This window comes from Pinus tabuliformis, chromosome 4_1, assembly GCF_031772625.1.
Source record: "Pinus tabuliformis cultivar Carrire ecotype Pingquan chromosome 4_1, CPIR1, whole genome shotgun sequence".
NCBI classification, from domain to species: domain Eukaryota; kingdom Viridiplantae; phylum Streptophyta; class Pinopsida; order Pinales; family Pinaceae; genus Pinus; species Pinus tabuliformis.
In genome coordinates, this window is record NC_142303.1 from 815,145,474 (window position 1) to 815,171,066 (window position 25,593).

Genomic DNA, 25,593 nt, shown 5'->3' on the forward strand with positions numbered 1-25,593 from the left:
AATTATATTAAAATATATATATATATAATTCCATAATATTAAAAAAATATGCAAAAATCTTCTTAAATCTTGAACCACCATTTTAGGAAGGCCGACACTAAGCCATTGTATGGAAATTTGAAAATTTTTTAGGTTAAAAACTTTCACCATGGTATAAAAATTTCAAAATTCTTAATCTAAACCCACAAAATTCTCAAATTAAAAACTTTCACAAAATCCTTAAGTTAAAAACCACCTTTACCACTTTAGGAGAGGAAATTTTACGATAGTCTTTAGGTTACAAACCTTCACCATGGTGTAAAAATTTCAAAATTTTTAAGTTAAAAAACCTTCGCCGCTTTAGGAAAGGAAATGGAAAAGAAATTTTACAATTCATGATACTGACCAAAAAAAATATTAAAATCTTAATATTCTTTTCCATTACCTTTCTCTAAAATTTCAATGCTATTTTCCATTACTTTTACATTTTACATAATGGTTTTTAGAGGAATTGAGCTAATGAGATGGAAAAAATATTGAATAAATTATAATACACCAAATAATTCGCTCAATATTTTCCTCAGTTCCACTTTCTAACTATGACAATGCCAACTATGGCAATGGCAATGGCAATGGCAATGGCAGTGGCAGTGTTATAAAGCACGCAATGTTCTCCATCTTCACTTCTACTTTCTAGGTATTAGTATGACATGCTAATGGTTTTTAGAATGGAGTAAATGAGATAATGGTTTTTAGAATGGAGTAAATGAGATGGAAAAAAATATTGAATAATTTATAATATACTAAATAATTCGCTCAATATTTTCCTCGGTTCCACCTTCTAACTATGGCAATCGCATCTTCACTTCTACTTTCTAGGTATTAGTATGACATGCTAATGGTTTTTAGAATGGAGTAAATGAGATAATGGTTTTTAGAATGGAGTATATGAGATGGAAAAAAATATTGAATAATTTATAATATACTAAATAATTCGCTCAATATTTTCCTCGGTTCCACCTTCTAACTATGGCAATCGCAGTGTTATAATGCACGCAATATTCTCCATCTTCACTTCCACCTTCTAAGTACGACAATGGCAGCGTTATAATTCACGTAGTATTTTCCCATCCTCCTATAAAATTACTTGTGATATATATTAGCCATTTATATATAATTAGCTTAAATATATAATTAAATTGGTGCAAATTCTATATCCATATATATTCTTGGCACATGTGAATAATAAATTAATATCAATTATACGGTGTAATAATGGAATGCAACCATTCAGACAGTGATAATATTTTAAATATATTACATTAGTAGCAAGGATTTTGTTTTGAATCTGTTCAATACTTCAGAAATGACAAAACCAAGTGATCCCTCGATCTAATTATGTACTAGTTCTGTTTTCTACGCCCCTTCTTGAGATTACAAAGACATTACAATTTTTGTCTCTAACAAACGTCTGGAACGTCACGTTTACAATATGCACCATTCTGAAACATGAGTTGAAACATCCCCCGAAAAATCAAAGCTGTATTGATGCTTGTTATAATAGTAGTGCATGGTAATGAAAATTTGAAACATCCCCCCCAAAAAACCAAAGCTGTATTGATGCTTGTTATAATAGTAGTGCATGGTAATGATCACATAAGATAAAAGAGTGTATGTGAGAGCAAGTGTGAGAATCTATAAATCGCGACATTATACTCAATATTACAAGGACATGCTGTGATCGAAAATTGAAAGCCTTACGGCTGTAGAGCAAAAACAAAATATTTTCTCTTGTGAACAATCCTCCACTTTCTGAAAGTACTACATATATTGAAATAGAAACTTTTATCACCTCTGGAGAACTAAACTATTTGTCGTCTAGTACCAAACTGGCCGGGCGCATTTTGCTAAGAACTTGCACTTAGTGTGGCTCCAAGACTTACTGGAACTGCACTTGTACCATCAGTTCATCCATGTTGTTGTCATATAAAGACAACCCATTTTCCATTTAATGCACTAAACTATTCACTGCAGACACGCCTCATGCTCACTTGGTATTATTCTGTATGATGACAAGCCTATACACTGGCCTTCTCTTTGCTTTCCATTTGTACAGATGGTTTGTCCATCATTTTGGTTGTAATTGGATTAAACTTTTCATCTCTGTGAGGCATCTGCCGTGTGCAGATAATCCAGAATATCAATGAAAGCATGACACCAACTGATACTAGTGCCAACCCAATGTACACCCACTTTACATGTAGTTGAAGAACAGGGCAATAAGCCTGCCTGATTGTTGTGAACGTCTCACGCACAAAAGTGCAGTCGGTCAGGTTCAGGAGAAATGGAGTGTAATGCTGTAAGCCATAACTGAGATTGACTGCTGTCACCAATTGCGCAGATATGTTTGGTGTTACCCTGCCAGGTGTAACGCAAATACCATTGGAAACGTCGCAGACATAATTCTGCCAGACCTGCAAGGAGAATCCGCATTCATCAGACCAGAGAAAATATTGAAAAACGCATGCTGAATAGTAGTAGATACAAGGCAAATACCTGAGCTGCATTGGTAAAATTGACTTCTTGAGGTAAACATGGTCGATCATTCAACTGGTAATCGAATGGATTACAAAGCGCAGGCATTAATGGGCCAGATTGGTTGTAATAAGCGGCACCAGCATTGGGAGACATATTTCCATTTGCAACATTAGTTATCACTTGGTTTGTAACATTCACCAAGTCACTTGTTACTTCTTTGCTTTTATACAAAGTTTGATTCGTCGTGGATTTATCTACGCAAGGAAGAATACTGTCTAGAGTAGTATCTGCATTGGGGTGGTCCACCCACTCTTGCATTGCCACGCATGCATCTGTAATAGCACTGCAACCAAAAAAGCCAACAAACTAGCTATTTACAGGAGTGTTACTTTTATTGAAACCCGCTCACATGCTCAGAAAGTAGATAATCTTCTTCACGTGCACAGTAAACAGATGGAAGGAACAATAACTCAGTTTAGTAACAAATGGGGGGCTAAAGGTCATCAAAATCTAAGATAACATTCTTCTCAGGACAATAAGGATATATTTGAGGCCCTAATTTATTTACTGGGGAGATAGAATTGAAAATGTACACTAGTTTAGTTTCTGAAACTGAGCACCTCGCAGTTTCATAATCCAGACAACATTTTTTCTAAGAGATAAAGATTGACTACCCTGAAACTATTTAGCATTTTTATAAAAAATACGATATTAGTAGCGAGCTCCATATAAACGCACATCCAAACCACAATGAAGGACTCCGTGGAAAGTGCGAACACTGTCCTCGGACACCACTGAAGCTGCTAGGACAGACAACTACAGATTCAGAAATTGCATACTAGCCTCCCGAATCACGGAGCTAAAATTAACCTAATGGAACTTACACTAAGCATCAATAGACAAACTTGAACATAGCTGACTCTATCAGGCCATCATAATAAAGGAGGGGTAGCCTACACATTTGACAAGCAACTAAGAGCTCTTCATATTAACCCAGATTAACTAAAAAAGGCACTGTTTGATTCTTCTATATTTTGGGTTTTTTTGGCCAGAATCCAGCCTTGCAATTTTAGGTGAGATTGTGATTTTTCCATGTTTAAAAAAGCATTTTTGAATGCATAAATGGATTCAATGCCTTCAAAAACCCCTGGGGCACCTGGATTATGCAGACTACACAGCTCAATCTTGTGACTCTAACAAATCCCTGCTGGATTTGAGGGAAATACCAAAAAATATGTCAAAAAAAACCAAAACATAAAAAAGTTAGACTACAGCATCTTATGGCACTTTAATCCATATATTATATCATGGGTCGATCATATAGGTAAACAGTAGAACTGGAACTGGGCATACATGAATAATGAGTTAAAATTCCTAAATATCTTATATAGGATATTAGTATAGTCACGTGGATGATTGTATATGATCTTGTATATTGATCTCAATACTTTTAGCATTAATTCGTATTGAAGTGGGATTTGAAGAGTTATATGGATACACTATAATCCATAATCCTACAAATTTTCAACTTACATTTTTAAACCCAGATTTCAAGTATTTATTTTTAAGTATCTTATAGCAATACCATATTTTGATGGAGATAAAGACGATATCGATACTAGTGAAGAATTGAATATAATAAGGGAAAACTAGAGAAATACATTATTCATAAATATTAACTTATTTATAAGCCTACATGTTTGTTGTGAAGTTCTTGATTGGTGGTGTTGTCTTCATAAAAACACACAATTATAGCTATATTGGGAAGAAATTCAGAAGTCTATTCTAAGAGTGACCACTTGCTTTTCCTTTTTCTTGCTTTTATAGGAGTGGCCTTCACACTCCCACTTTGAATTGCCACTTATGTACTGTGCAGTTCCGTTAAACTTACTTTTGGTCATTTGTTCCACATTAATAAAGCTATGTAATAAATAAATAAAGGAAAAAATGAGAAAACATGCAAAAGTTCAAGAAATAACTTACGAAGAAATGACTCGTTCTCCAAATTCTAGGCCTTTAGTCAAGCACTTTTTAAGCAGGTTAGGAACTTTAAAAACAAAAAACAAAAAAATAGGCAAGCAAATTGAAGGAAGATACCATTGACTCAAAGGAAGAACCTGCAAGGAGAGATGATAAAATTAAAAGGTTGTAAAATGATAATCAAACCCTTAAGGAAGATACCATTGACTCAAAGGAAGAACCTGCAAGGAGAGATGATAAAATTAAAAAGTTGTAAAATGATAATCAAACCCTTATGGAAAAATTAAGGTGAAAAAAGTCGCATGATCAGGTGAAATCAAAGATCATGGATGAAGAGATAACCAAGAGACTTGACAAAGCAATATATATAAGGTAAAAAAAATCCATAAATAGAGATGATATCAAATTAGAAATGCAAACAAGAATTGCCAAAACAAATGAAAGTGAAAGGACAGCATCGCACTTCAAAAGGATAAGGAAGAGAAGGTACAACAAGGTCATCAAAGAATACTTGGAGAAGTTGAACTTTAACTCGAGACGGTAAAAGCCAAACTTGAAAACTCGAGGAAAACACTCAATAGAATCCCTCAAAAGATGGACAATCAAAGATCGGCGCAGGCTACAAATTTTTAATGTACCAGAAAAGAAGATTGATAAGTTTGTGGCCAATACAGGAGAATCGTCAAAAGTATGAAACATAGTCGTTACCAAGTAAATATACAAGAAAGACGGGAAAGTAATCCTCACTTCCCGTAAAGTAGATGGTAGTACTAACGACTTTTATAGAATCAAAAACCGAGGAACAATTACACTACAAGAAGATATTATTAAGTACCACCAGAGTCAACAAATTAGCAAAATGATGACATATAGAATCAAAGTTCAAAGTAATTATATGAAAAACTAAAAGTCGTCGCCAAGTAAGAATTTCTTATTGATGGATAGATAATAAGGAACGATGAGAATTCAATCCCAGCTTATAAAGATCATAATTATATGAAGACAAACTATCAAGATGCATTACTAGTAACGATTTCTTATAGAGAAGTACTAGTAACGATGAGAATTCAATACCACTTATGAAGATCATATAGAGGTGTTTTATCTTATCATTGAGGATGAAGCATTCCAAAAAGGGACGGAATGTTACGGCATTATGACCGAAAGAAGGGGCCACTCATGTGAATAGATAGTAAGCTTGCCTCAAATTGGGTCTACATGAGTAATTAGTAAATAGTAAGCTGACGTTAAATTGTGTCTACTTGAGAAATGAGTGAGAACTAGCATACATTAAGAAATTAGTTAGCTAGGATCTGAATACGGTTGAGTAATGCCACATACCAAAAAATACAATTATATTTTTTTTAATTCTAAAACACATATTCAAAGTTAAAATCAAAACTTTTCATGAATCAGAACATTATAACTGAAATCATTAGATAATTTATAAATTTGAAGACTGAAATCATAATGTATTATTCTTTATAAAAAAAGGATAATGTAGATACAAAATTTAGTGTCTCATCAATGATCACTCTGGTGATCTAGAGCAGGTTTAACTATGTGTCGAAAACGGGTCTACGTGCTCATCATTTGAATATTTCAACTCTACATCATGATCGACCTGTCATCTTCCCTGAAATTTTCCTTAAATCTAAAAATTTCCATCTAGTTACAATGGTAAATGAATATTGTACACTGTTTGAGAACATGCTATAGTCTATTTATCATACTGATGTAAGAGACTCTTCACAAAGAGTTGAATGGGATTGATCTAATTAAATTATCATCATACTGATGTAAGAGACTCTTCACAAAGAGTTGAATGGGATTGATCTAATTAAATTATCAATGTATACTATATAGTATACATTATTATCTATGTATTGTCTTAAAGCCATCCTATTAGCATTATCAAAAAATTAAAATTAAGAATTTGGTGTGTTAGACCTTTCATACTAGCCTATAGGTAATAACGTATAGCCTATAGGTAATAACTTGTACAACTATACAACCTACAAACTACTAATAAGTAATCAAACTAAAAATCTAAATAGCATATTTGGTTTTTCGAGCTTCAAATAGGCGACAAATATCCTCAAAAAATAAAAATAAACCAAAAAATCTAATGTCATTTGTTTGGGATCCAACATGTGAGGGCTAGCTGGCACAAGATTCGTTTCAGTAGCATGGGATTTGTTTCCGAGTTTGAGGGATCCATTTACATGGCAGATCCTACATGGATCTTGGTGGATCTGTATCTGACTCTGTATCCAAAATGAGGATTCACATATCCCGCATCAAGACCCTGTTTATGGGCATGGACGTGACAAAGTGGTTTGGCGAACTTGATTCTTTGGTTGCCCGATATTAAATATACACAAAGATCCTTGTTGCCACCCATTTGTGTACTCTCTAGTTGGCCCCCCTCACTGCTTGGACATGTGAGAATGAGAAGCTTCATCGAACCTTTAATTGTGCTAACCAAGGATGAAATATGCTTCCATTGGGTTAACTAGAACATGTGCTACACTCTCAAAGATTAGAGAAGGTTGGGAGTTATCAACATGCATAAGCAACCCCACTTGCCTTGTGGGTTAAGTGAATCCTCAGATCCTTGGAAGGGGGCAAAGCCTAGAAGTTGCTTTTGCACTATAGCTCTATTGGTGCTCCCTATGGGTAAAAAGGTCAACAAGTTATTAAATTTCAAAAGTTCAAATACCCCCACTGCATCACCCATAAACCCCTTGACCCAAACAAAATAAAAGTATTGGAAGGCTTAGGAAGCAATCAAAGACATTCTACTTCAAAAAGGGGATAACTTCACATTGCCCTTCATGTTTAAACACTTGTTTTGATGTCCCATATTGTCTCAAATGAAAGGGGGCCTCTTAATGAGAACTCATGGTTATAAACCTTGTGATTATTTTGAAGAAACATTAAGATCCTACAGGATGTCTTCTCCTAAATAACCAAAGATTGGATTCCTTGGGCTCAATTGAGCTTGTATAGTGAATAATGTTCACAAGTTCATCTTTCATGAGATCTAGAATTGAATTCTTGATTGTTTGTTATGCAAGTTAGGGTTTTTGTGTTTGAAGAAGTGGTTCCATCATCAAATATAAGCCCATGGATGGCTATAAATGGTCTGATCCAGCTTTAATGTTAAATTTAAGACTCAACAAGACAAAATAACTTCAATGAAAGCTAAATACATGGCTTCATCACATTAAAGAGGTATGGAAATCATCTTTGGAGACTAAAAAGACTATTTTCACTTGGTCATCAATCTCTGGATCAATGTTGCGAAAATCGTTATCGGGATTAAATCAGCGAGGGGAAAAAATCGGTAAAAATTGAGAGAAAATTGTAAAATACAAAATATTCTCTTTTCTTTTCAATTTTTTTAATATCTAAAGCATCTACAACATAAAATAAATACATTGGCACATAAATATGATAAAAGAACTAATATATAAGATGTGCAATATCATTTCTAGTGCTACGTCACACATAATAGTGAATCATGTCCTGAATAGTAAGTCCTGACTAATACTAATGTCATATACAATGAAATGAACCAAATAACTAATACTATTGATTTCCTCTGCCCCTCTTGTGAGAAAATGCAATAGCTTTCCCTTTCCCTCTAGATGTAGATGCCGGTGGAGTTGGTAGTGGACTCTGTTGTGCTCTAGAAGTTGAAGAACTAGGAGCTAGAGGAGGTAGACCACGTCCTCTACTGGTGCTAGGGGTAGCCTGGGTAGGTGGTGTCACCTCCTCCTCATGTTGCTCTTCCTCCTCTCCCCTCTATGCCTTCCACTACCTCTTACTCTAACCAATCATCGGCAGACTCCATGAGAGGCCTCTCAGCCTCAACCCTCCATGCAGCAGTGGTGTCAATCCCATCCAATGAGATGGCCTCCATATCAGGTATCCTCTCAAGTTGTCTCACCGACAATCGAAAATTGTAGTAGACGTAGACCATGTCATTAAGTCGCTCGAACTCCAACTTGTACAAAGATCATAAAATAATAATTAAAATATATATATATATATATATATATATATATATATATTATTATTTAATGAATTCAAAAAATTAATTGGAAATTTGGAATATTTTAAGTTTTAAGTTTAACCTGTTGCGCTTCTTGTTGCATATTTTTTCAAATACACTCCAGTTGCGTTGGCATCCTTAGGAGCTACATGTTTGGGGTACTCTGGCACCATAGCGAGTCCACCATGCATCTACAACAAAATTACAAATAAGATAAACATAAGAAAAAAATGAAATTTGAAACAAACTAAAAAATCCCTGCGATTTGAGTCTTCCTATCAACCACAGTCATCTCAAAGCCAAATGTGCCACCTGCCATCCTATATATCTCCATTTCTTTGGAGATTTTTGCACGTTCTGCTGGAGATCGCACCATCCTCTGAACACGGGTTAAGAATCCATCCATGATCTCAACATCAAATAAGAACCTACATGGGTAAGAAAATGCGGGGTTCAGCTAAATCCTTGCAACATGAATGGAACGATGGAGTGTGTTGTTCCATCATTCATCAATCACTTCCCATAAGAGGAGTTGTTTTTGAAACCCCTCATCTCCCTTATTATCATAGTAGGCCCGAATAGATTCTTTGGCCTTATCCATGGCTTCATACAAATAGTCCATTGCGGGCTTCTCACTATCAACTAATTGAAGAACCTTTACCAAAGGTTCAGTAACAGTGCACACCTCCTGCACTCCCGCCCAGAAGTTTTCCTGGTATTAAAATAATTTACATATGGCTTCTCCGTCTGGTTTGCGGCTAATTGTCAAAGCACACCACTCCTCTGAAAGAAACATTCTCTTCACATCCCACATAGAATTCAAGAGGGATTAAAGAGATATGAAACTGGTGGCAAACCATGTAATGGCGGGCGCACCAACTCCTTGTTATTGGTGAATTTTCTCATCAAGCTAAGCACAGATGCATGATTATATATAAATTTTGTAATGTTTTTTTATGAGTCAACAATATCTTTGACAAAGGAAATTTTTCACATGTCCTCCAACATCAAATCAATACAATGTGCAGCACAAGGTGTCCAAAATAAAGTAGAATGTCTCTCCATAAGCATCTTGCCAGCAGCAACATAATTTGCAACATTGTTCGTTATGACTTCGACATGTTCTACACCCACCTCCAAAATAAACACATCCAGCAAATCACATAATAATTTTGTATCTTTGATATGTGAGATACATCAACAGATTTCATAAACATTGTCCCCTTGGGACAACTAACCAAGAAGTTTATAAGGGTTCTCCCCTTTTAGTCGATCCAACCATCTGACATCACAGTGCATCCTGTTCATGCCCATGATGCCCTACACTCCTCCAATTTTTTGGTGCCGTGAACTTTTTCATATTGAAAAATGCGGCCTCTAAAGTCATCATAAGAAGGGATTTTGTACCATGAGCCAACAATTGCAATAGCATCAACAGCAGGCTGGAAAAATGAATTATTCCTTGCAACGCTGAAAGGAATATCACTCCAAAGGAGAAACTTGCCCAACAACTTGTCAGCTTGTTCTTTCTCATTTTTTAAAGTATTGAAGTGATAGATGGTTGTGAACCAGGCATGGTTCTAGGAACAAAAAATGATGAAGTAGCTACAAGATTGGTTGTAGACATTGATGCTGAAGTAAAACCAGGGTCACTTCCATTTTCACCTCCTAACACTCTTCCTGCTAGTTGCTTCTTCAGATCTGCTTTGGTCACTTTGTCTTGCTTTAATTCTTCCAATGATCTCATGGCTCTTTGGATGATTTCCGCATTTGTATTAGTGCAAGGCCCTACATCACGTCCAGGGATTTGTACAAGGTGATACTTCAATCTATAAACCCCCTGACATATGCTGCCCACACAACTTGAAAGACGAGTTCATTCTATCAAACCCTCCATCAAGTTCACCAAATTCCCACAGAGGGTCCAATTTCCTTGGCATATTTGTAACTTGGTTGAACTCCTGAGTTTTAATGTAAAATGAAGTTTGAAGTTGAACCTATGGCACAATAAGAATTGCAAGTTAAAAAAATAAAAATAAAAATTACGTACATTACACAACACATTGAATTTTTTACGAACAAAAAAAAACTCAACTCAATCCAACAATAATAGAAAAAATATACATTCTAACACAACAAAAAATGATGCAAAAAAGTAGAGCACAAGAAAAAATTAAACTAATAGATCTAACAATCAAGTTTTTGCATTTTTGACCAAAATGAACCCTCTCCACTCTATGCAACAAAAATGAAAAAAAACCACATCAAATCCACTCAAAAATCATTGATAATCAATGGGTTATAGAAACCCAAGCAAAAACAAGAAAAAAACCAAAACAAAATGGCCAAATTTGGTGCCCATACCTGGAAACCACGGTTTGCCGAAGAAATTTGGTCCAAACACGAAGTTCTCTTGCTTGGGATGCTAAAATCTCTCGTTTTTCTCCTCCTCTGCCCTAGTAGATGCCTTCCTCTCCTCCTCAGCTCTCAAACAAGTCCGCTTTTTGCTAAAAATGAGAAATAAAACTCATAAATTTTCTTATAAAACGCGCTATCCCAATGCCCCGCGATTTTTTCTAGTCGTATCGCGATTTTTTCAGCGATTTTTTGGCCAAATTACAAACAATAACAACAACAAAAAAACAAAAATAATATTTAATAAACAAAACAACAATAAATAAACAACAAAACAAACACAAACAAACAAAAATAGAAACAAAGCACAAAATAAATAAAAACAAAATATATATTTCCTATCAAAAAGGTCAAGGCTACCTAGAAATGGATAGAAAACACACCCATTCAACAAGACTTGGAAGGAAACACTAATTGGTACCAAATAAGTATGGATTGCAGATTTTGGCGCAGTGTGGCATGTTTTCAAAATGGAACTTTTATTCCATCTTTAGAAGACGCAATAGAATCTTATTTAAGTAAAAGTAGGGCATTTCCTTTACCTACTTGGACAAGGTGAATTTATAGCTAATTTGTTCTCATAAATTCAAGCATGAGTGAAGAAACACTTTCTAAATTCTAAGCATCTACAACAACTTCTAGAGTATGAGGATGGGGCCCCCTATACCATCTCTAGAGTACCATAGGAGCAATCTATTTAGTGTTTGGTGATGCCATCTTAGATGTGCCTTGTATGGGATCTAGCCATTTCGTGCACCATCATCATGTAAGCAAGCACATGAACTAATCCCATGGTTGACACAATGAGGCTCCCCCATTGCCTTCAAATTGCAAGGCGCCTTGCAACACACTGGCCATTTTCTAGATGGCCAAACTACTAAAGGAGCAAAATCAAGGTGATGGATGGGAGTCATTATTTATCGATGACCCATCTTAGATAATTCGTGTCCCATGCCCAATGATTATGAACTAGATCTAGTTGCAACATGTTGATGTTTTGGTTAGCGTCGGGAGTATTCTCACATGTGGGGCAAGTGGGCTAAGTGATGGGGCTTTGCACCCATAGACCCATGGTATTGCCCATGGTACTCTGATGACCCATGGTATTGCACCCTTTAGAAAAGTATAAGTACAAAAGTGAGTGATTTGTTCTCGTGGCTTAGTGAGCAAGGTTGAGAAGGGCTGACATCAAATAGACCTAAAGGAGCCGAGAGGGCTTAGCAGGGCCACTAAGGCCTTTGGAAAGTTGGTTGGAAAGAGAGCATCATGTGGAGGAAAATACTGAGTAGGCCTCAAACACTTGAAGGTTGATAGGACCTATGGAAAGTGGCGACCTGTGGAGGGTCGAGAGGACCTATGGTGGTAGGCCAGATAGCATATTGTGGAGGATAAGGCCAAATCACCCTCAGATTCCTTGAGGGCCGAGAAGGCCTATGGAATGTGGTCAAGAAGAGAGTGATTCTCACAAGAGGAAAGCTAAGTAGCCTCAAACCCTTTGAGCGCTGAGAGAGCCTATGGAAGGTGGACAACAAGAGAGCATATTATGGAGGAGAAGATCAACCTCAAACCTTGCAAGGTCAAAAGGGCCAAGAGGGTCGAGTAGCACAACACAGGGTCGTGAGGGTCAAGCAAGGTCGAGTGGGCCAAGCAGGGTCGTGAGGGTCGAGCATGGTCGAGTGGGCCAAGAGGGCCTAAGGGTTGAGCAGAGCTAAGAGGGCTAACAGGGCCAAGAGGGTCGAAAGGGCTAAGAGGGTTAAGCAAGGCACAAAGATGTGCAGGGGCACAAGACATTGACAGAGAGATTCTCTCAAGTAAGCAAGAGACGTGCATTAGTAATAATTATAGGTTTATTGTGAGTAAGATACTCACTTTTGCCGAGTTCAAGGAAAAAGAATGTAGTGACAAGGGAGATACAGATCAATCAAATCAAGGACAGATCTAGGGCTTGATCCACTAGATCAGATCCAGGGTAAGTGTTGCATATGTAATTTCCTTGAGGCCATTATCCCAATAAGGGAGCCCAAGTAGGTTCTGAGAAGAATTTAATGAAGAAATATTGATCGAGTAGGACTTGTATGTAATACATTTACTGTGCATAATGTAATTGTTGGTTTTATAAGTTTCGCTATGCATAATGTAATTGTTGGTTTTATAAGTTTCGCTATGCATAATTTGTTTTTGGTTAGACACAGCAATGGCTTGATCCACTAGATCAGATCCAAGGTAAGTGTTGCATATGTAATTTCCTTGAGGGCCATTATCCCAATAAGGGAACCCACGTAGGTTCTAAGAAGAATTTAATGAAGAAATATTGATCGAGTAGGACTTGTATGTAATACATTTATTGTGCATAATCTAATTGTTGGTTTTATAAGTTTCACTATGCATAATTTGTTTTTGGTTAGACAAATCAATGTGTTTCAGTTCATTAGCTACGTAAAGTTAATTGGAAGTTGTTAACTAATATGGTGTGTGTGTGTTTGCACCAAGTCTAGTGCCCAAAATTCTAACATGGTGTTACAGCATGGTCTCTGAGAAGGGATTTGAATAGGTGACAACTCTGAGAGGGAGTTATAGGAATTGTTGCAAGTACCGACAATGTTTTGAAGACTTGTGACAAGAGAGTTGGCTAAGTATGGCAAACTACTTATATGGAACATGAACGCCAGGATCAGCAAGCCTAATGAGACATGGAGCAAAAGGCAATCGACCGAGTAATTATTGAGTAGGGGACAGCGTGCAAAGTTTGCAAGGGTTGCAACTTAAGCCAGTCGTGAGTCTGAGCAAGAGATTAAGCAATAGTCGTTGGGTGCATGTGATGCCGACAAGTTTGCTAGCGCGTGTGTATTGCAAATAGCTAGGTTGTGTTAGTTTTAGATAACAATGGTATGTTCTATGCTTGAGAGCAATTTACTTCAGTTTTTCTTATAAGCTCCATATCAAATTCCAGATTAGCAATCACATTAACATTGACAGTAAATACAGATGGAACATAAACAATAAGCAGAAGAAAAACCAAGACAAGAGGACATAATATTTGGCAGATGCCAAGGAAAAACCCCAAAGTGGGGAAAACCCTTTTTGATCAAATCTTCTTATTCTTCAAAAGTTAGCAAAGAGAGAGAGTACATCACACAAAATTTCCTTGCCCAAACACTGTCAAAACAACCCAGTCAAACAACAATCAACATGATGCCCTAACCAGAAAGTCAACACTGGTCAAACCAACATAAAAAAAACTCCTCCAAATGAGCTCAGTCAAACCCAGTCAACTCGGCCTCCAAAGACAGTTCAAATCAGCCCAAAAGAGTCCTAAAATTCTTGATCAAACCTGGTCAACGAACAATTAACGCAGGTCAAACAGCTACAAATACATCGATTTCTATGCCAGGAGATGCAACCTAAAGAAATCAGACTTTTTGCCTGAAAAACTCAGTCAAAGGTGGAGGTTTGACCCTCGATCAATGCTGGTCAACGCTGCTACAGATGGCCCAAAAGCAGTCCTAAAATTTCGCCTTAAAATTTTCGGTTAACCCAAGTCAATGCATGAAGAAGAAGAGTTGCTTCTTTGTTGTACGAACCAATGAGGAGAGGAGAGAGAAAGATGTGTGTTGAGATGTGTCCAAATGAGGAAAATGCCTCTTCTATTTATACACAACGTTGAGGGTGAAGAGACACATCTGTTGGGCTTTATAAGCCTACATTTGACTGGCGCCGACCTTAACAATTTGTCCATAAAAGAAATAAATTCATAATTCCATTTTTACTTGTCAGAATGAAATGATCTTTAGATCAATCTTGCACCTCTCGGAAAGAGGAATCCAACAAAAATATCATCTCCATCATATGAGTTGTCCAAGGTGGAGTTTGGCCCTAGTTGCCAATTTTAACAAGTTGACAGTGTCAACAATGCTCAACGAGATTGTAACAGCAAAGAAGGAAGAGTGCAAGTGGATTCGAAATCATTTCTCACAAGTCGAATTGTTGGAGATTGCAAGGTTGAATTTTTGAAGCAAAAAGGAGGTCGATTTATTGGAGCGGTCGATTTGCTAGAGCCGAATTTTTTGTAGCAATAGAGGTTATGCCAGGGGAAGATGCAGCGCTAAGTTGTCGGTGAATAGATGGGCCAAAATTTTCCAGGCTGAATTTCTTCAAAGGTAGACTTCCAGTGTGCAAAAGTTCCTAGTGAGATTGAGTTACAAGTTCCAGTCAATGCAGTTCCTTGGCTACAACAAGAGGTTGTGGTACAAATATAGTGAGTACTAGCGAGGCTATGCATACTACAAGGGAAAGCAACCAGAAGCAGAGAGGCCAAGGCAAGACTGTGACCAGGACTGCCGACAAGACTATGTAGGCAGCTGCCAGGATTGGTTTGTGGAAGCAATGCCATGGAGTGGTGTGAAGGATTACGCCGCAGGTAGACTGCCATGTTGGGCATGATCTAGTAGCTACAAGATGCAAAGGCCAACAGGAGTCGCTGGGAAGAGGATTTTTCGTGACAAGCACAAGCCGACAAAGTTAAAAGCAACCGAGGGCCACTAGCAGAGACTGTACAAAATGTACAAAGGTTTATCAATAGGATTGTCAGAGCTCAACCCTCGGAGGGAGAGAGGGAGACCATACCAGTCGAGGGTTTGTCAACAATGCTAGAAAGACCTAACACTGGGAGCTACAAGAAAGAGAACGAAGCTTGGGACATTGTGCAAGAACCAAAGGGTAAGCCAATTCCAAGTTGTTAACCCAAAAGTACCTTCCTCACTAAGAGGGAATGTTAAAGTTTGTAGCTCGAGCAAATACTTTTATAGGTCTAAGCATTCCTATGATAGGAGAAGGGCCAAGAAGTTAGGACCGAGGGTTGGGATAGCCATTGGAGATCCAAGTGAAAAACTTGGAATGAAGGTCAAGTGCAAACCTTGAGCGTCAAGAAGTCCTGCAACCTAAAGTCAGACAAAATTAGGCCTCAAAGGGAGTGAGTAGGCTCAAGAGGGAGTCAGTGTTTAGGAGTCAACAGACTCAGAGGTAGACATCCTTTAGGTTTAGTAAGTCATGGTACAAGATGGCCATGTAGGATGCTCAAGAGCAGAAGGCTTCTAGTAGCAAGATGTCTTCAAAGAAGGGTCCCTATCATACAATGGGAATTGCTTGTGTTATATGAAGCAACTATGGTAACACATCAAGGGTGGAAATGTGTTCCAAGTTTGAAGGCAAAGCCACTTCCAAGTGGTGTTGTGAGAATACATCCCTCATTGAGAGGGAGGGTTGATGTTTTGGGTAGTGTCATGTGTATTCTAATGTGTGGGGCAAGTGGGCTAAGTGATGGGGTTTTGCACCCATTGACCCATGGTATTACCCGTGTTATTATGATGACCATTGTATTATGACCCATGGTATTGCACCCTTTGGAAAAGTATAAGTACAAGGATGAGTTATTCGTTCTTGTGAGAGTTGAGAGTGTCGAGCAAGGCCGAGAGGGCTACAAGAGTTGAAAGAGTCAAGTAGGGCCAAGAGGGTCTATGGAAGGTGGTTGGCAAGAGAACATCCTATAGAGAAGGCCAAGTAGCCTCAGATCTTTAAAGGTTGAGAGTGCCTGTGGAAGGTAGCGACCTATGGAGGGCCAAGAGGACTTATGGTGGTCAACAAGAGAGCATCTTGTGGAGGAGAAGGCAGTGTATGTCTCAAATCCCTTGAGGGCTGAGAGGGCTTATGGAAGGTAGTCAACAAGAGAGTGATTCTCACAAGAGGAGAAGGTCGAGTAGGGCCTCTAACCCCTTGAGGGTTGAGAGGGCTTATGGAAGGTAGTCAACAAGAGAGTGATTCTCACAAAAGGAGAAGGTCGAGTAGGCCTCTAACCCCTTGAGGGCCTGTGGAAGGTGGTCAAAAAGAGAGCATCTTGTGGACGAGAAAGTCGAGTAGGCCTTAGACCTTGCAAGGCCAAAAAGGCCAAGAGGACCAAGCAATACCAAGAGGGCCAAGAGGGTCAAGCAGTGCTGAGAGGGCTGAGTAGGGCTTAATGGGCCAAGAGGGCCAAGGGGGACAAGCAAGGCACAGAGATGTGCAAGGGCATTAGACAGTGAGAGAGAATATCAAAGGTGAGCAAGAAATCTAGATGAGTAATATTGCAAGATTTTTGTGAGTGAGATACTCAATTGTGTCAGGCTTGAGGAAAGAGCACAAACAACAAAGGAGATCCAGATCAGCCAGATTGAGGACAAATCTAGGGCTTGATCCGTTGGATCAAATCCAAGGTAACTGTTGTATATGTAATTTCCTCTAGGGCCATTATCCCGTTAAGGGAGCCCGAATAGGCCCTAAGAAGAACTTAATGGAGAATTGTTGATTGGACAAAACTTGTGTGTAATATGTTTACTGTACATGATCTAATTGTTGGTTTTATAAGTTCCATTGTGCATAATTTTTTCTTAGTTAGACACATCAATGTGTTTTAGTTCATTAGATGTGTAAAGTGCGTGTGTCACTGTGTGCACAGTGAGTCTCCAAAATACTAACACAACAGTTATGTGTCTTTGACTTATATGACAATGCACCCTCAAGGCAAACACTTGTTGTATTTCTCATTATCAAATACTTGGTTAGTTGCCAATGATTTGATAGATTTTGCTAGATCACTTCAAATATTTTTTTCATGTAATGCCCCACTTACTCTTTTACATGATGATCTCAAGAATAGTTCATTATGCCTCATTAGAAACTTATGGTGGTGGCCATTAATTTTTGCTACCCTTTTTTCTTTTAAAAGGCCAGTGGCACTACATGATTAGGGCTAGGTAAGCACACCGCTAGATTGCAGAGGTAAATTTCAGAAGAATGGTGAAATCAATTAACCATGAAGTAAAGAAAACACAAATCTATGAAATACAAGAACAGCTATAGTGCTTTGAGAAAAGAAAAATTGAAATTCTACGACAGGCCTATTTTGAGAAAATGGCCACCTACTTGTTGAGAACAGTAAATACCCCACAAAGAATGAATGTACCCGCCACAAGCAACCATCCAATGACAACCAATCTGCCAGAAACAGATCATGGAGTTAAGAAACTGAAAAATTATCTAATTTTTCACAATGTTTGAGTTCAAGCATACTGAATTTGTCAAAGGATCAATAAAAACACTTGTTAACCAAATGAACTTACATGTAAATAATATGTCGGAAACCAAGAACCGCCAGTACTGCAAACCATCATCACAAACATCAGCCTAATTATTAAAGTTTTCCAACACCAACATGGAACATAGAAGTAAGTAGCAATGAAAGCAGAATTGTTGGTATTGGTAATATAAAGGGTAAGATATTTTCAGTCTGTACAAGAAAGATTTAAAAACAAATATTCCAGAAATAATGTAGATAATTAGGAAATCTTAATTATAAACACTTGTGCACTTTCCATTTGAAATGGGTAAGAGTTGTAGAATAAAATAAACCATTGATAGCATTGTATTATAATAAGTAATTGAACGACAATTGCAAAATTATTCTCCATACTAAATGATTTTGTAACTGACAATCAGAATTTCAGATAAATTGGTGGGTGTGGACATGTGCTATGTGTGTTATGAGAAAGAGATAGAGGAACATACAAAGGCCAAGAACTGCTAAGAGAATCATCACACCCGCAACCACAATTAAGGCATCTCGCCTGTTATCACAAGTCCCACATACTTTAGTTGACAGAAAGCAAAGATTAATGGAAAAGATCCAACAACTAATTTTTAATTAGGTTAACAAAGTTTCAGATAAACATACACAACATCAAGGGCCTTCTGTATTTTGTCTGCACTGTCTGATGTTATTTCCTCAAGCTCATCTGCTGCCCTTATCAAGTTTTCATTCAACTCTTCTATCTGGTGCTGCTCGTCTTCTGGGATGACAATTTGAGCTACACTTATAGTTTTTGCATCATCAAGGTACTCTGTGACATTCCTAAGGTTCTCAACTATGACATCTGACTGTTTGACCACAAACTCCAAAGTATCAGATATCTCTCGATGAAATTTATCCTGTCCCAGGGAAAGCAATGAGCATCCTATTCTGCATCAACAAAATAAATCTAAATGAGGAACAAGTCAAAGCATACTTCAAATTAGCATCAAAAGGAATAATCTATGGAATAAATGTTGATAAGAAACAATGGCATTGTCGGAAAAAGAAGTTACACAAACTTCAAAGAAAACTAGACAGTTTGTGTCAACTCAATGATCTGGCAAGTTGACTTGTTAGAATTTACAAAAGAAATCAGATAGCATTAAAAACACTAAATAATGCAGACTCTGGCACAAGCATCCACCAAGTTTGCATTATACCAAATAACTCTAAATTATAAATTTTTATGATATTTCATCATGTAGAAATCTTAAGATCTAGCACCCATGTCTACTGACATATAATTTAGGACCACATCAAAGACCCGCAAAATTAAATATTACAAGTAATGAAGAAAAAAAGGAATAGAGCATAGAAAGGTACACTGCAGCACATGTGAAGACAATTAGCAAGAGAAGTGAAATCCAGTAAGAAAACAGCAACCCTTGTTGTTCCCCTTTGATCCTTTGTCTGCAGCAACAAAGTATGTACAAGGCCAAGCCAAATATAGTAAACCATAGAATAGCAAGTATGAAACCAGGAGCACCGGTAAAACCAACAGACTGCACAAGCAGAAAATAGAAGTCAGCTACCTATTTGAGGATCATTGTGATCAGGTTCAACTGAAAAGAAAAGAAAACCTATGGAATCCAAAAAAGGGCTAAAACCAGTATCAGTAAAAGTAAATGAAAAAGGATGGAAGAAACATAAAGTATTCCAAAAAGGATTCATGCCACTGTTCACACTGAAGGATCAGCTATAACTGAAACTGCTTCTCAAAACCAAACCACTGAAATACAACTTTGCTGTTATAGACTAAAGTACCTCAAAATATGTCTCATTCAGTGTTTCCAGATTAGAAGAAGTGCTATTATCATGTTCATTGCTCAAAAATCAACAGTGAAAAACATTATTTTGAATACCCAGTTTTGTGTTAGATAGGCCAGACATAGATGAAGGTGATTTACAGGCCGGATGGCAGCCCTAAAGGTTAAAATAGCATAACTCCGTTGGTTATTTTTTATGACGCATCAAGAGTTACTGATGCATGCTCACATTAATGTCCCTCTCACTCCTGAGACCCTTGTATCTCCGACTCTCCATCTCTATTTAGTATTTAGTAGCTCCTAGTCATAAGTGTCAATCATGGAGTATTGTACCACCTCTTTTATTGGATTCTTCTAGTTTGTAAATTGATTATGAAATGGGCTTTTGGGCATAAGAACAAGAGTTTTGGTAAAGTGTGCTATTACAGGTAGTCTGGAAGAGACTACTTGGGCCAAGGGCAGCATTGATAATGTTTTGAATTGGGCCTGAACTTGCATCCATGCATTGTTGGTTAAGTTTCAAACTTTATGAGCTGAGAATTTTGAACATTGAGGTGTTGTTACTCACAGTTACTGTTGAATTTTCTTCTGCTGTTAGTGCTATAGAATGTGCTACAAATCTATTGTTAAAAAATTACTGGAATTTCTGTTGTTAGTCCTGAATCTGTTGATGCTAATTCTCACGATTATTACAGCTTTGTTTATTGATGTTGTTTTCCATTCCTAGCACTCATCAGTTTTCTCAGAAAAATAAACAGATTCCAAGTCTTGGCTCATAACATTTGCACTCAACCACTTTCTTGACTTTGTCAAGATCTATGGCTGACAATTTTTATAAAAGTTTGAGGTCCCTGGTCAACACTGACCATGGCCCCAAACAGGCAATCTGTTTAAACTATGTCACTAAGAAGAGCGTTTATATTCAGCCAGAAAGTGATTTTTGCTACTAAATGATAAATCATAATTTCCTAAGGTGAAAGTGGAAATTTCTCAAAGCTACACAGATTTCAGTTAGAAAAAAAGTAAATTGCTTCAAATGCAGAGATAACTTACCAAACCTATAAGAAAACTGAAATAAGGCATTTTTTTATGAAAAAATATATCTCTGCGAATTTAACACTGGCTTAGGTTTGGTCTAGAGAATGGTGTGTGACCAATGGGAAAACTCTCAAAATATTACTGGCCACTCCTTTTTCTGTGCTTATTATCTTAATTTATGTTTAAAAAGTTGCAGGCAGATGCACCAGAATGTTTAGAAATCTTACAGCCCAGTAATGTTTGTTTGTAATGTTCCATCCACCTCTATATCGCTTGAATTTGTGCAATATATCAGGTCTCCTAGTCCGATCTTCAGCCAAAATAAGCGAACTGTTTGAATCCGTGGTATTAGCATCAACTGCTACAGGCCCAGTGGCAAGCACAGGCAAGATTTGTTTCAGGCCACGCATCGAAGGTCCTGAGGGGAAATCGATCACATTTGGTCTTCCTACACAACAAATCTACCATCAGTTAGAGAAGCGATTGATTAATTTTGCTTCGGCAGAATGATTAGAAATTCTGCAGCAGTTTTTACATTGGGGACGAGGACAACTCTCAAAATGTCAATATAGTATAAGTTTCATTGCAAACTATACTTCTATTTTTCTTTAATTGTCAGACAGCATCATCGCATCGGAACAGGGAAGGGCGTCAATTTTGCCCTTGAGACTGACGAAGGCAACCAAGTTAAAATTCATGCAATAGAAATGGGGGGATTCATTAAAAACTTCTGAGACTTAAAGTTAACCTGCATTCAGAGTTATTCTAACCTCACACATCAACCATCCAATACATTCACACAACCAGCACAAAACGTTTAAGAAGCATCTGTACCACCAAAAAAACAACTACAGCAAACGCTTGACGCAGCATTTGGACATTTTTCAATAATTTTTTAGTAAATATCGTACAAAAACGCATTAAAATATTCAATTTTTAAGCAAAATCTGCAACATCAGATCGAATCTTAAGGTAGGTCGTAAGAACGCCAATAACGGTTTGCTACCAGAAATCAAGAAATTCCTAAGCAAACTTTTATGAAATTTTTTAGAACTGACATTATTGAGCCGATCCTTAAAAAAGCTTGCAGCTATGAGGAAATTTCTATCCATAACACAAAAACTCACCGAATTCGATGCCTTCCTGCAAGCCTAATCTTATTCCATTCAATGAAGAAGCCTTTGATTCGACAACCTTGCCGCAAAATATGGAACAATATAAAGCCAAGAAGAATATTAACGAGAATGTACGCGCTCTTATGGACACTTGCGGCCTCTCACAGCCGAACTGTAGGCCAAAAAACCAATTGAGGTTACATCTAACTTCCATTCTTTCTAATAACTGTTTTCCAGCAGCAGGAACTGCAATTCAAGCCAATGCCGTTACAAAGAGAAAAAGAAGGTTCCCGGCTCCGGTTTCCAACATTTGTTTTGAGCCTGTAAATTCAGCCCCAGGAGACCCCGCGTGAGGCTAATCCAAACCGGTCATGTCAAACCGGTAATTGAGAGCTGAAATTGCAGACATGCAAGGAAAGGAACAAGCTGAACTTTAAATATTTTTCTCTCGTATCTCATATCACCCACATTAAGCTTTTTCTGGCGCAATTCCTTCTACTTCGAAGTTCGGAATGAGACAAGCACAGATGCATCGTTATCAAGCAATGCCGAATACGCGCCATACCGGAACTCCTTTCAATAGCAAAAACCCTTTGAATCATCTATAAAAATATCTCCTGATAACCCTGGAACCGACCTTAATTACATTAAAAGACTCGGAACCCGGCGAAACGCAGCTCGGTGGATAGAACTCGAGCTGCAGAGTACCAATATGCTATTCAGATGAGCAGCCATGCGTGCATTTCACGAGAAATTCGCAAAAATCTGCTCTTTCAAGCAAAGTACCCCGGTCTCGGCTGTGCAGAACGGCGGCAGAGTCTCCGCACAGTTCTTTGCAAATCTCAGTTCCCGGGACCCTTCCGTCTATTTCGTAGTCCTGTTACCTTCGTTTGCAGCATAGCTGCGCATGGTTTAACTAAAAAAGAAGACGTGGACGCGGGTTCTAAGGCGTCGTTGTCCGCGCTACGGCGTATAATTCTTTGGTTGACGTGGAAAAACCACAGTTTTCTTGACGAAAGCGTGTCGCAGACGTGTAAAAGTACTCAGCCCCACAACTTTCAGTACTCCATTGGTCACAGTCAAAAACTTCACGCGGTAATGGCAGAGTTTTCTTCACATTGTTCACTACATATATACATTGTATATACGCCTTATATGCTCACAGACCGCTTGCTAATAGAGCATTAATTTCCACGGAAGCAGAAATGTCAGCGTGTCAAACTATTGTTGGCTAACAAAAAGCTAAACGTCACGTCACTGTCGGTGTCGGTTGCGAAAATGGGAAAACGGTTTGGTTGTATCTGGTAAAGTTCGTTCAATATTTTATTGATATGACCACACAGAAATCATCACATTTGTTTTGTAGTCAATTAGTTGTTAATTTTATTGATTTTAGAAAATGAGACCCACGTTGCCCACGCTTTGTACCGAGACAAACCACGAAGACTTAGATATCAGTCAATTTCTGTAATTGATGGAGATAGTGTTTGGGTCAATTTATATTTTGAAAACAAAATGGAAAAGAGGCTTTGTCCGACGGGATGTCGGTGTCTTGCCTGACGTCGTTACATTTAATTCCACCCACCGTTAAATTAAAGAAACGGAGTTGTTTACTAAGTCGGTCAATGTCAGGCGCCGTAGTCTACTTAGCCCGAGTAATTGTCCGTAAAATTATGGAAATTCGAGAGAAAATTTGACAAGAATTTTTGTAAATCCAAGTTATAGTTGTTAAATTTCAAAATTTTAATTAGACATTTTTGATGGTGGTGAATCCATTTCCAGCTTCAAAAACACGATTTAAACAATACCTTTACAATATTTTTTGAATTTTTTTACCTAAATTCCGATCACTTTTGACCGTCTAAACAATTCCTCTACCTCAATAAACCACTCCGTGTCCTGCGCCAAAAAAGTAGTCAACCAGAAACGTCAACAACCCATTCGAGGATTCAGTGTACCTTTTATTCCATGTCAGAATATATTTAACTTAACCTTTAGAAAACTAGATTGTTCAATTATTATAATATTTATGATATTAGAGGTCGTATTTGCATCATCCCACATGAGGCGGCCAAGGATGACCACCTCCTTGGATCATGCTAACCAAAGTTGATTGGATCAAAGCGAAGCGGTTACATGATTTTAAAAATTGGATTCATTTTACTAAATAATAGTGGCGAGGTGTTTTATTTTTATACTTTAATATGAAGGGAGATCTCGTCATTAAACACTAATAATATTATATGTTAAAAATAATTAAAAATAAAAATTAAATAATATTTAAAATATACATATATATAACTTTAAATTTAATTAATAATATTATATTTCAAAAATAATTAAAAATAATAATCAAGTACTCATATAAATTCATATATAACTTTAAATTTAATTAATAATATTATATTTCAAAAATAATTAAAAATAATAATCAAGTACTCGTATAAATTCATATTTAATTTGATTGATGTAATTAAATCAAATTAATTAGATGTATCAATCAAATAATGAGGATAATTTTTTTTAATATATATGGTTTAGTTAAAAAAAAAAAATATTAATATAAAAATAAATGATTAAATAAAAAGAGCTTTAAAGGATAGTTTAATTGGTTGAGTTGACGTTGTTATGTATTTTACCAATTAGAAGGTTAAGGGGTCAAATCTCCTCGACGCCCTGGAATTAGGCCTTACTAGATAAGTCCACGGGTAGATCTTCAAATAGTTTATTTAAATCTCTTGTTGAAATATTTTTTAAAAGTATAAGATTTAAACATCTCATTCACACATTTTTTTACTTCTAATTACTTCACAACATATTCATTTTTTTTAACTAGCACAACCACATTTATATTAATATAAATGTGGTTGATAAAGCGTATATCAACCAATATCAATATTACTATTTTTTTTTCTAAGTAATACTATTCTATTGATAAAAACAAAATTAAAAATACAGCGAGGCTCCGGCCTCTGCGGTGCTGAACAGAGTTATGTCAAAATTTAATCAAGAAGACAAAACTCGACTGCCCACCGAGGGGAAACCAGTCCGAGTGAACCCATTGTAAAATGCCCACGCAGGGGTCTCAATTCTTAACCTAAAAAGGCCCACACAGGGGTCCTAAATCAAAACCAATCAAAACGAGCCACATGGTTTGAAAAAACAGTAGAGAAAAAACCCCATGAAACAACAAGAGAGCGGCGAATCGAAACCTAGCAACTTGACCAGCAGTCTGTTTGGACCCCCTAGGTATCGTCTGGTGGAGGCTCCTCCACAATGCGACACGTGTACTCATACCAATCATCATCCTCTGCTGACGTGTCGTGCGGGATGCCACCGACTGCTTGCGAGCCGGCCGAACTGCCCTCGACTGCATGCTTGCCTGACGTGCTGCCCGGGATGCCACCAACTGCTTGCGTGCCACCCGAACTGCCTTCGATTGCATGCTTGCCTCCAGCCATATCCTCGCCATGCAGAATGCTGTCATGACCAGCCTTGCTCGTCTTCTCTGTCGTCTGCTACTTGCTGTTGTTTCCTTTCTCT

The 25,593-nt window shown here is 37.4% G+C and overlaps 1 protein-coding gene across 2 annotated transcripts; it reads right to left on the reverse strand.

Annotated features, from left to right (window-relative positions):
• Positions 1–1,655: 1,655 nt before the first annotated feature.
• LOC149178727 (uncharacterized) lies at positions 1,656–22,947 on the reverse strand. 2 transcript variants are annotated; one of them, XM_089420408.1, is made up of 9 exons: positions 22,063–22,947; positions 21,163–21,383; positions 19,455–19,633; positions 18,735–19,019; positions 18,569–18,627; positions 18,124–18,160; positions 17,927–17,998; positions 2,536–2,860; positions 1,656–2,453 (listed from the first exon to the last, which is right to left on the reverse strand). In XM_089420408.1, exons 1-9 carry the CDS (start codon positions 22,262–22,264, stop codon positions 2,058–2,060), a joined length of 1,776 nt encoding a protein of 591 aa, XP_089276534.1. In that variant the 5' UTR covers positions 22,265–22,947; the 3' UTR covers positions 1,656–2,057. The 2 variants fall into 2 exon arrangements, with proteins under 2 accessions (XP_089276534.1, XP_089276535.1); XM_089420409.1 differs by lacking the exon at positions 19,455–19,633 and having other exon boundaries at positions 22,063–22,200.
• Between the last annotated feature and the right edge of the window lie 2,646 nt (positions 22,948–25,593).